A 12320-nucleotide genomic window follows, 5' to 3' on the forward strand; every position below is an offset into this window, starting at 1 on the left:
AATTGGATAAATGGATCTCTTGTCCTTAACTGTTCACAATTTTTTCATGTGTATATCCAATGCTTTAACAATGTATTTGAATCATGAATCCGTATTTTTCTTTGCTAACTTTTATGCATTACTTCTTTAGGGATCTTTTTCCAACTACAATCGATTTTAGCTGACTTTTATGTCCCAACATGTAGTGTGTTACAGCTGTCTCATTATCTAGTTAAATCTTTCAAATCAAACAATTTTTTTTAAATGAACTGATCTACTGCTCCCCATGTGTGGAACTGCAGAAATACCTATGGCTGTAAAGTTAACTATAGCTATATATGCTTTTTTAGAAGATAGTACCTTTCCTGCCTCCCTACTTTCACCGCCTCACTTGAATTCCTGCAGATTTAGCCATGTCATGTTATACTTTCTCTCCATATACACTGATCACAATCAGTTGAACTGCCTGAGTAGATTTTTATCATTTTTCTCTTGTGTGAAGCGAACCCTCAGGTGCAGCATGTCCTCTGCTTAATTATATTGAGCAATGGGCACAACCGATGCTTACATTGTCATCTCATCCACGTCCTCCTCTTTTAAATCCCTCCTCCTCACCATAAGCTTTATTGTAAACTGGACTTCAAGGTCACCACACCAAACCCTGCTGATTGATTTATGGGATGTTTCCCTCCATGCCTCCACCTCCCATTCCCTTTCACCCTCCCACACTTCCCTACTTCCAGCCTCCTCCTCTGCGCTGTCGTTATTCTTTTTCAGGGTTTGTAGGGCAGCTCCTTAGCCCAATAACTATGAAAGGCTGGTGTGTGTCAGAATGAGCACAGCTTTGTTTTTACATTGTTCTAAAATGTTATTCCTAAGTGGGTCAGACTGGAGGCCAGTCTGATCTCTGCAAAGTGAGTTCATGATCTCACTTGTTTGCTAATTGTATGTGTGGAGACCAGGGAATAATCGCTGTCGTTTCAGCACTGCCTAACAAATCTGCAAATTAAAGAATGTTTTTTATTTGTCTTGCTGTATATTACAGCCCTTAAAAAATCACCATAGCATAGATGCATTGCGCTGCTCATAATCATTATTAAAAAGTTATTTATTGTTTGGAAGCTAATCTTCTACTGCTGTTGTGGCATTAACTAAATGCTTCTTAACCCACAACAGAATACTTATTGTTCAACTTTAAATAACCTTTGAAGCTAGAGCATTGAAATATCTTCAGTTCAACTCCCATTGATTGTGGTTTTCTCCTGATACTCACAATCCAGACACATGCAGATTGGGCTTAGGTTAATAGGAGACTTTAAATTGTGTGAATGTTTGTCACTGTATACTGTTTCTGTGATAGGCTGCTGACCTGTAGTGTTTAGCTTGTGTTCACCACTGTCAGCTCCCCTCACTCGGGCTGTTGTGATAAGGGAATTTTCACCATGGTAAATTAATGTGGCTTTACTGTATACATGTGATATTATTGTAAGCAAGTGTCGTAAGCAAGTCTAATTATGTTATCACAGCACGTTAGCTTTTCGCACTGCCCTCGCCACTGTTTCTCTCTGAACCAGTCTTAATACGAGGTATCTTGTCTTCTTCTCTTTCATACTGCGGTATTTCATTTTTTTGATTATCGTGACAGCCCTACCCCTCACAACCCTGGAAGAATCAGTGGTATAATGGGTAAATGAAAATAATAAGAAGTAGAAGTGTTGGTCAACTGTCAACTAGAGGCAAACAGCCTAGTTTTACTAGGCTGTTTTAGGTAAGTATTTACCTGAGGAAAGTATTTGCTCCAATGTTTTGGTCACTTATTGGCTGTTGGGGTCTTTTGTACCTGCTTTAGGGTACAAAAGATTTCAATGCTGCAAATTCTGCTGTATTTTAATGTCAACATTGTATAATAACACTGATAAAGCATTTCATTGCTGCTTCCACGTAGTTTGCTTCTTTAACCCCAACAACAAAGTGTGTGGGGGGGAGTACACTAAACTGAAAGAATGATCGGGTTGTTTAATCAAATACATTTTCATTAATAATTCATTTAATGTTTTATATTATGGGTTAAAAATATGTGTTGTGAAAATGAGGCATTGATTGGTGATATATGTGCTTAATATTCAAATTAAATAGTAATAGCCCAAGTTGAAATTTGCATTAGTATGGACTGTGAGTAGGTTTGGAATGATTTTTTTGTGTGTGCATTGTTCTGGGAGCTCTGGGGAGTTTTTGACTTTTTGTGTGAGGGAGAACAGAGCAGCAGCGCTGGCTGTGGGAGCGGAGGGTGGAAGCTCTCCAGTTTTGCTGTTAGCTTTCCTGGACACACACATGTGGAAGATGTCACTGCTGATTTTAGCTGCAAATGAGAAATATTCCGTTTGTACACAGGTACCTGGCACAGTCGACAAAATAAAAAGCAAATGCACACTTCCAAACATAAATGGACATTTAAATCACTAGAGCTGTTTCGTCTTATGCTCCTGAAACCCTGCTGAGATTTAACAGTCAGATAGAATTAGATTGAAACATTCTGAAAAGAAAAGATTTGCCTGGGAAAAATATCCCCATAGTGGTATGACTCACTGGTGACCAAAGAATAAGGATGTTTAGATGTTATTCAAAAGTAAAGAATGTAGCTTCTTTTTTTTTTTAAATTATTTCTATTTACTGATTTTGCAAAAAGGGGTTTTCATGAAGAAAATGTTTGGAATTTAACTATTATTACAAACAAAAGAAGTGAACATGTAACCAGCACACAAGGATTAAAGACTGTATAGCTGTGTTTCCATCTAGTGGAACGGTATTTTTTTTTGCGTTTCTATTTTTGGCATCGTTCCCTTGCGGTACCAGTAAAATGCTGCAATATGGTCAGGGTGGAGCTAGACTGGCGTCATGCTACGTATGCTGATACGGCCCACACCCAGTCCATCAAGTATAGCAGTATTGTTCTCAGTTGAAATGCAAGCCTGACCTAGGACTTTACCAATCCAAACAGAACTGTACCATGATGGAAACGCAGAATATGTGTCTTAGTCTGCCACACCAGTATCCTGCAGCGCTGTTCACTATAAAGCCACTCCCACTTGCCTGATTTACACTATCAACATATGAATTAGTGAACACAAACACACTTGAGGTTTGATAGTGACAACACAGTAGTAGTGAGGTTGGTTATTAGTGCTTTGCTGGTATATCACTACGTTTCTCCTGGTATAGTAAAGATGGCAGAGTATCCAGAAGAAAACAAATCTTTGTTAAGGTAATTGCGATGATGCTAACACATTACACGATTTTCACTAAAAATGAACACACATCTATTGTATGTTGTGTTAGGAACAGGGTGGTGTGGTATGTGTGGACTACCTTCATCTTCTGTTGAAAACAATCACAGCAACGGCAGTAGCGATAATCAAGATCACTGTTCCAAAATCATGGAAATGCAAAAAGTGGACAAAAATTCAATTTCAATTCAATTCAATTCAATTTTTATTTGTATAGCGCCAAATCATAACATACATTATCTCAAGACACTGTACATAGACAACATCAAGGAGAGTAGAGAACACCAACAGTTCACACAAGGAGCAAGCACTAGGCATCAGTGGAGAGAAAAAACTCCCTCTTAACAGGAAGAAATCTCTGACAGAACCAGGCTCAGAGATGTGCAGTCACAAGTGTATACAGTCAATGATTACATGTTTATAGCAATACACTGTGATTATACAAGCAGCAGCAGAGAGTGTTGATAAAAATTATACTGATATTGACTTTTAATTATAGCACAAGAACAATGGTGATGATATGTATGATCTGGATAACCTCGAAAACTGGATCTTGATCCTGCAACCTGCAAGATGAGGATACAGAGAGAGAGCGAGAGGGAAGGAAGGAGGGAAAGACACAAACTAGGGAGCGAAAGAGACAAGGTTAATGACATATAAAATGTCATATTCATACCCTGAGTGGAAAAAATTGGGGAAGTCACAAGACTTTACAAGAATTACGGTTCTTATGCAAAATACCCTTCAATGGAAACACCTGTAATTGTACTTTTAGAAAATAGTTCAAATAGTTCAAAGAAATATAGCTTTTATTTTGTGAAACTGTAATGGAAACACCACTAGTGATGGTGTTGGCCATTGTTTGGTGCACTCTGCCCCGCAAAGGGCTCTGATGGGACAGTGTCCAGTCTGAGGTTAAAGATACTGTATATATGTAAATTCCCATGATCTCATGCTGCTAGTCATGATGACTTGTTTTTGATTGTGCTGGAATATTTGCATGAAGTGTTATGATTGGCCGGTGCCAAAGCAAAGGAAATGAATGAATCTAAAATGCAGTTGTTCTAAGACAGCCACATTTAAAGTGAATGGGCAGTGAAGCCTCCGCCCCCATATGAATGAAGTACAATGAAAATCATCTATTCACATTGAGTCAACAAAAACAAAATAATTCAGTCAAAGAAATTGGCTACCATACATTAACTCCCATACACCAAAAAAACACAAAAACATGTAAACATTTATTACGTGGTTATAAAGTCTAAGTTTTATTAGTGACACTTTACTGCCTTCATAATATTTAATGGTTATGGTGGCTTTTATTGTGACACACCGTATCAAGATGTAGACATTTTTATTTTACACTCACCACTACACAGGTCTCTTATATACCGTATCCTCATAATATACTGCATGTCTTGCTTGAACACAGACATTTGTATGCAGCCTGACGGAAAGTGGCTCCTGATACAGCAAGGCCAGTGTTCATGCAGCTTGTGGTGTTTGCACATGACAGAAGTACATATAATGAATGTATGATATTTGAGTGCTCTGTCATATCTGGGTTACAGTGACTAAATGGAAAGAGACACATTTTAGATTTTATAGATTTAGTCAAGCTCCATTTTTTTCCCCATGATAATAAGTAAGATGGGTTTTAAATGAGCATGTTTTTATTTATTTAGCAAAGCTCCAAGTAATGACACTATTTCATTAGTTTTTCATGTTTTTTTATTTTCTCAACTTACCAAATGAATGAAACATAAAGTGTCAAATAATAATAAATGCAGGACAATGATAAAATTGACAAAAGGCCCAAAGTCACATTTTAGAAATCCTTTTTTCATTCTTTATAAATAAATATCTATCAATTTGTTTTCTTATTGAACGGATGCATTGTACTAGATGTTATTCCATAAAGGACACCAATGTCTTCAGACTCAAATGTATGTAAGGTTATTCTTTCAAAAATAATTAAAAGCGCATTGATTTTTTCAATGAATGTGATTTCTATTAAAAACAAAAAAGGAAAATCCATTGTTTGTGTTTAGTCTGACCTTTTCTGCTGTTGAATGTACAGCTGCATGATATTTCGGCACCGACTTCATTAACACAGCCTGTTTGTTTGCAGGGGTTGTACCCAGGCTCCGAGGAAGGCTGGCAGGTTTACAGCACGGCGTCAGATCCTGATGGCAGGTGTGTGTGCACAGTGGTCGCTCCGGCACGAAACCTCTGCAAACGGGACCCTCGGAGTCGACAACTGCGCCTCTTGACTGAACAGGTGTGTCTGTGTGTGTGTGTGTGTGTGTATGTATGTGTCAGTGGTCAGCATTGTGATGCAGAGCAAGGAAAATGCAGCATACTGAAATGAAATATTCACCGGACTGTCTCTTTGTTTTGACACTTTCGGAAACACACCTGAGCAGACACTCACTCAGGTTTCACTGACAGCTGTTTCCCTGACACATCAGTAGCTGCATCCTCCACAGGCTGGCAGTCATTCAACATGCCATAAGACTTTAAACTCAGAGGACATATGGGGAGATGGATAGAAAAGACACATTGTTCTATATTGCAGGATGCAGCTGAGTGTATCAGGGCGCTTTTTACACGTGTTTGTGTGGGGATATGAATGTGGCTGCATAAGCACATTTCTGGCGACGAGACTAATAAAAGTGATTTGTGACAGAAGTTGATGAATTATTGAACACTGTCAAATCCAGCAAACATTTCTCAATGCACACACTACTGTGAGCCTCACACATCAGCAGCCGCTGTAATGCCCTGGCCTCGCCAAAGTAAAAACAGCCACAGCACACTAAAGACAACATTATGTTTTAGTTTTAGTTGTTTTTTTTAACCATTCCCTGTTTCATCCAGTACTTGCTGAAAACAGAAATGTACATGAAATCTAAAATAACAGCCTCCATCTCTCTTGCCCTTGCTCCTGTTGTGAGAGTCTGTGGTTATGAATCTTAATTAGCTTAGTGTTCCTCTGGAAGTGACACCCAGAGCCTGCTGTGAAGTGTGAACACATGCTTCTTCTGGCCATGTGTTACAGTGAGAGATGCAGTGCTGTGCAAACGTCTTAGGCCATACTATTCGGTTTGTTGTGTTAGTAATGCTATAATGACCATACAGTATGATCATTTCTCGATCACTTTATTGGAACACATCCAAATATTAAGTGTGACCTTCCCTTCAGTGGCGACTGCTCTTAGACAACAAGGGAAGCTCAGCTTCATCTCAAAAGTCGTCAAAAAATGGACTGTGTTGTATTTACATTTCAATACTAAACGTGTCACTAGTTTGTTCAGAATCAGCTGTTTATCACGGATGACGGGTCATTACGTGATTTTCGTATTCCCGTAGCAGCCTCCGCATTAAAGTCACTTGAAGCTCAGCTTCAACTGTTCTCTGTGGGACGACACAGAATAGTTTTTTTCACTTTGGTGAGCTCGATGGTGATAGGAAAAATGCGACAAAACGTCACTTCCACGGAAGCTCAGCTTCGTCAACAGAGCAGTTGGCGGGCGCTGGCGCTGGGCTTCTTGCATGATGATTGGAGGAAATGTCGGAGGCGGAGCATACACGACGGCGGAGCCTTTTCTGCCTCAGTCCTGTGTGGATTGTGCGAGGGAAGTCTGTAGACAAGTAGCTGGTCATTGTGTGTTTCGTTTGTACATATACACTATAAATTAAAACACTCTGATAGCATTTTAGTTTTACATAATTATCACGTTTCCTTGTTCTAGTTGTTTGTTGGCAGAATTTATGTAAGAATTTATGTAAAAGTAACTGGGCCTGAACTGAGCTTCCCCTGTTTGAAAGACCAGCAACTGCAACTGCCACTGCTACCTTTACACTTGAACATTAGCACAACCCTTGGCTCTCATGCCAGGTTTATTCGACATATGATTGCACAGCTGGTGGTGCAGTGAGACTTATGCACAGTACTGTATGTTGGCAGGATTTAGTTTGTTTATTTGTTTTCATGTCACTTCTGGATATCTGGGTCATTTTTTTTTATTGTAGATTTTTGTTTTCTAGACTCTTTTTCCATTCAGTGTGAAGCGAGGATTGAAGTGTCTGGTAGCATTTGAGGGTGGTTAATGAGAAGAGGCGTGGGAGTGTTTGTTTCTTTTGAACACAACACACTGTAGGGGAGAATCTTGTTTGAATGTATCTAATGAGATTATGCCTCAAAGGAAACCATCGTGTGTGTGTGTGTGTGTGTGTGTGTGTGTGTGCATCATGGTGTTGAGCCAAGGAATTTTACTTAAAGGTCAGTTAATTTTAGATGTAGTCTATATCAGTCATAAAGACAAGTTTTCCCACTGGTGGTTTTATTTGGCATCTGTTCCTGAGATCTATGCAACCTCTACTTTAAAAAGAACCACTTAAATAAATCTGTTGTAATTTGCATTCCCCAATTAGTGCTCTTTTACTTTGGATGCTCCACAATCTCCACGTTAAACTGTTTACACTGGAGCAAATATTTGCTGTGGCTTTTCCTTTTTCAACATATGGTCAAATATCTCGATTTATCACAGCAGCTAGAAAGAAATAGAATTGCCTATATTTGCTCATACGCCAGTTAGTTATAGTGAATCTGCGTCTGAGGAGCATTAGACGTAGTGGTAGTGGAATTTATTATTATAATAAACACATTAGTGGAATGTGTTTATTATATTTTTTTCATGAAATTCTTGTGGATGTAAATAGAAGTGATCAGGGATTCAGTCTTTTTTTTTCTCAAAAAAACAGTTGTTAACCTTGTGATGTTTGTGCTGTCAGAGTATTTTGTCTCGTTTTAGCAGCAGCCTGACTAAAGCTATCACTATCATTTTGAGCGTGTTAGCATGCCGGTGTTAGTGTTTGGCACCACTGTGCCAAACGTTAAATACAGCCTCACAGAGCTGTTTGGACGGCTGAAGCTGCTCATCGTGTTAGATACCTGATGCAGCATTTTTCAGATAATGAAGTTAATATATTCACAGTAAGACAGCAGTAAGACTCATGCAGCACTTCCCTAGTGCACACTGGTGCAAGAATGGTCTAACCATAAAGGAAAATAATGGGAAGACCATGAAGAATTGTGCCTGTTTACTTTGCAACAGCAGCCTCAAGTGGTAATGAAGTCCTTTGAGCTCTGCTGAACAGTAAATTGGGTTTCACGTGCAGAAAATATAGTCTATATCTTGCTTTACTAGAGCCTGAACAGTGTATTCCATTTACTGACCTGAAACCTGGCTGAACAGTGTTCTACTTTAGATAACTGCTGCTGTCACTGTAACATGAATTTTCAAATTTTTCTCCCTGAATGTTGGAGATGAGCACCAGCATTGAATCATTCCTCATTTCAATGTTCAAAAAGTTATTTTTAAATTCTGTATTAATACAAATGAAATTGCATTTTTATCACACAGCATGGGAGCTGAAATGTCTCAATGAAATGTATCCTTGGGAAACTAAACTAAAACTACCATGACAGATATCTCAACAATCTCTGTGTGAATTCAGTGCAGGAACCCTTTAACTATTCCAGCACATCACCATATAAGCACTGTGGTCTAATAGGGGTTTGGAAGCAAAAGTTGGCCTTTAGACAGGAAAGATTCATAATCTTTTCCGGGAACATGGGCAGCTAATGATAATCACTCATAATATCAATTGTTTATGTGTGTCTGTGTCAGGTTCAAAATGTGAGTCAGTCCATGGAGGTTGTAGACCTGCGAACATCCAGAGATCTTCAGTACGTGCGAGACTCTGAGCCTCTCCTGAGGGGAGTGGATGGACGTTTACACACTTATGTGGCCAGCCCCCGCACTCTGACAACAAAGGGCCTGCAGGTACGCACGCGCACACGCACACACACACACACACACACACACATAGTGTAAGATGGTTGCTGTAGGGAACACATAACCTTTGGTGTGAAAACATTGATTTCACGCATGCCAAACTGAAGTTCCCTGGCTGCTCTCAGACATGAAGGCGTCTTTCATGAAGGGGGCAAAATCTGTGTTAAAGCTGTTTGTTCATGTCTGCTGTGTAAATGTCTTATAAAAAGATGGCAGCAGATGAACAGCATCACTCAACAAGTCTCTGAGCTGTCTGAAAATATGAAAGATAGATTTGTATTGAATGTGGATGTGTTTTCATAAGCAGCGAGGGAATGTACCTAATATGATTCAAAGGGAGTACATCCACGACACAGATTTTTCAGTGCTTTAAATTTGCAGGTGACAAGGTGAGATTACCCTGCTGGATAAGCTGTGACTTCTAACTGTATTTCACTCCTTAAATTAGGAATAAAAATTTCTGTGTTTTCTGTCATGGTGCTGCTGGTAGGTGTCTATGTCAGTGACACAGGTTACAGAGAATATGAGGCTATAGATCTGAGAAGTGAGGGGTGAATGATCTAAACAGTTAAATAAGCTGTGAAACCGCTTGTTTAATGGCTGTATCTTGCAGCTCTGGACTAATGATGCTGAACTAAAAGGTTGTTTAAAAAAAAGGGTTGTAAAAAGCCTGTGCAATGTTTATGCCTGCATGTGAGAGTAATGTGAGGGTTTGTATTTTAAAGCAAAGATAGTGATAATGTTGAAACTACTGAAAAATAAAGAACATTTCCCCTGTCTACATGCTTTATAAGAAATAATAATTTTAAACTTTGTTTAGACCAGTTTTAATGCTGTATTTTGTCATTTGATGTACAATCACTAAACCAGGGCTAACTGGGCAACTTTACTGGTATTTACTACAGACTGTGTAACATAGCTTACTTTTAAGGTATGTCGTTTGATGGTGAAGAAATACTCAATTCAGATTAGGCCTGCAACTAATGGTGGTTTTTATAATCTTGTTTTTACTTTTTGATCCATGAAATGGGTGGTAATCAGTTTTAATTATTTATTTGTTATATGAAGCAAAGAAACCAGAAAATATTATTGTTTTAATTATTAAAAAACAAACAAAATGATAAACGGTTATCAGAATAGATTTTTTTTAAACTTCCCAAATCTCAAAATGACCATGTCCTCCAATGTTGTTTTGTCCACCTGGAATCAGAGAACTTGTATTTATTCATAAAATAGAAATACTTGAATAATTAAATAGCTTAATAATAATCAAAAAACTGATTATTTGTTGCAGCCCTGAATGATTGTAAAGAAATGTAACATTTTAGTGAGAGCCTGCATACTTAAGGGCCGGGTTGTGTGTATGCAGGTACCAGCGGACTTCCTCATATAACTTAAGCAAGTTTCCATGGTTACTCGCCTCTTCGTTGTCTCTTTTGACCAAAACAAGAGTGTGCCACCAATTGGACTTGAAAGTGTTATTCCAAAGGGAGCATGTACTGGAAGTTTGCTCATGTTCATCTGTGTAGGGTCCACGTCCAACCTGGATGCAGAAAGTGAGACTCTGACCTAATGAGTAAATTTGGCCTATCAACATCAGGTCTGACAGCACCTCTAGCTTATGTTAGCCTAAGTCTTTGGTCACATTACATAAAAAGATAATCCTTTAAAGTCCACTTCTAACTGATACCACCAAGTCTGTGCAGTCAATATGAAGATTAAGTATAGCCAACAGCTGGTTTGCTTCGCTTGGCATAAACACAAAAGCAAGAAAATGATTCAGGCTCTGAAGAAAAATCCTTATATAAACACCTCTATTTTGTTTTAAATGTTTGCAAATCCGGAGGATGGATACATTCCATTGATTTTCGGAGAATGTGTGTGGTAGGGTTGGACTATATGTCTAAAAATGCTGTCATGATATGAAAAAAACAAAACAAATCACATTAGTCTCTCGATAATAATTGATATGATTTGTTTGTGCTTTGTAGCAAAAATTGAAGAAACCACTCAATTGCGGTTTTAAACTTCTTTGGAGGAAATGACAAACACATTAAACAGAGAAGCATTTCACAAATCCAAGGTAAAACATTGTGTTTGCAAGGGGCATAAACATCAATATATATTGAACATTTGCTCCATAATTATTGAAGAAACTGTCTACGATAAATGGTCTGTGTTTATATAGCTCTTACGTAGTCTTAAAAATCACTCAACGTGCTTCACACTACAGTCTTGTCTTTTTTATCATTCACACCAATTAACACACACATATGGTGCATCTATATGTAGAGCTTTTTCCATTACACATTATTCACACACACTGACACGCTGCCAGCACAGCTACCAGTAACAATTTGGGGTTAAGTGTCTTGGCCATGAACACATCAGCATGTAAATAGAGGAGCTGGGGATTGTATCCCTAACCTCCCAGTTTGAAGATGACCCACATTAGGTTCTGGTCCTCAGTCAGCCTGCAATACATACAGTGTATTGTAATAGAATTATGGCCCAGTCCTAGTGTGTGCCAGACTAATTCTTGGAGCAGTAACTCCTTTCAATCTTCGCTAAAAGCCTTTCAGCTGCTAACCTAATTAGCTCCTGACCTTAGCTACATTTAGCATACAGACAAGTTTCCCAAAATGTCAAATTATTACTTCAAAATCTGAAAACAAACACAAGACAGATTAAATATAATGAAGTCATAAACTCAACATTTAGAATCATGAGCAGGTCTGTGAAAGACAAGCGCCGAAAGAGGTATACACCGAATACAAGTACACACACACACACACACACACACACAAGCACCACACTGCATTGACTGCCGTTCATTTGGACAGCCTAGCTTTATCTCTAACCTTAAGCATAACCTGTTAATGACTAACCCTAACCTTAACTTAACTGCAATTCAAATCTTAAACTTAACCAGTTCCTCAAAAATAAGGTTCTGCCTCATTAGGACCAGGTTTCTATGCACACACACAAACAATCCCTTACTTCTCCAAATAGAGAGTATTACCGTCTTCCCATAATTCCCTGCTGCCTTTCATCTTGAGCAAACATCTTCTTAACAACATCATATGGCTCCTGGGTCTGTTTTTAAGTTTTTATACAGTTAGTCTTTGCATATGTGTGTGTGTGTGTGTTAGTGTGTGTTTGGCTCCCTAGGGAATTTTCACAGTCATAAGCT

General features: G+C 38.5%; 1 protein-coding gene across 4 annotated transcripts in view; it reads left to right on the forward strand.

Annotated features, from left to right (window-relative positions):
- LOC131467657 (noelin-2-like) overlaps positions 1-12320 on the forward strand; it is a 53378-nt gene that overhangs the window by 7132 nt on the left and 33926 nt on the right. For all 4 annotated transcript variants that reach the window (XM_058641684.1, XM_058641686.1, XM_058641685.1 and 1 more), the window contains 2 exons: positions 5395-5544; positions 8960-9115. In XM_058641684.1, coding sequence (XP_058497667.1) covers positions 5395-5544; positions 8960-9115 — 306 coding nt within the window. The remainder of the gene's footprint in view (positions 1-5394; positions 5545-8959; positions 9116-12320) is intronic.

Source organism: Solea solea, chromosome 10 (assembly GCF_958295425.1).
Source record: "Solea solea chromosome 10, fSolSol10.1, whole genome shotgun sequence".
NCBI lineage: Eukaryota > Metazoa > Chordata > Actinopteri > Pleuronectiformes > Soleidae > Solea > Solea solea.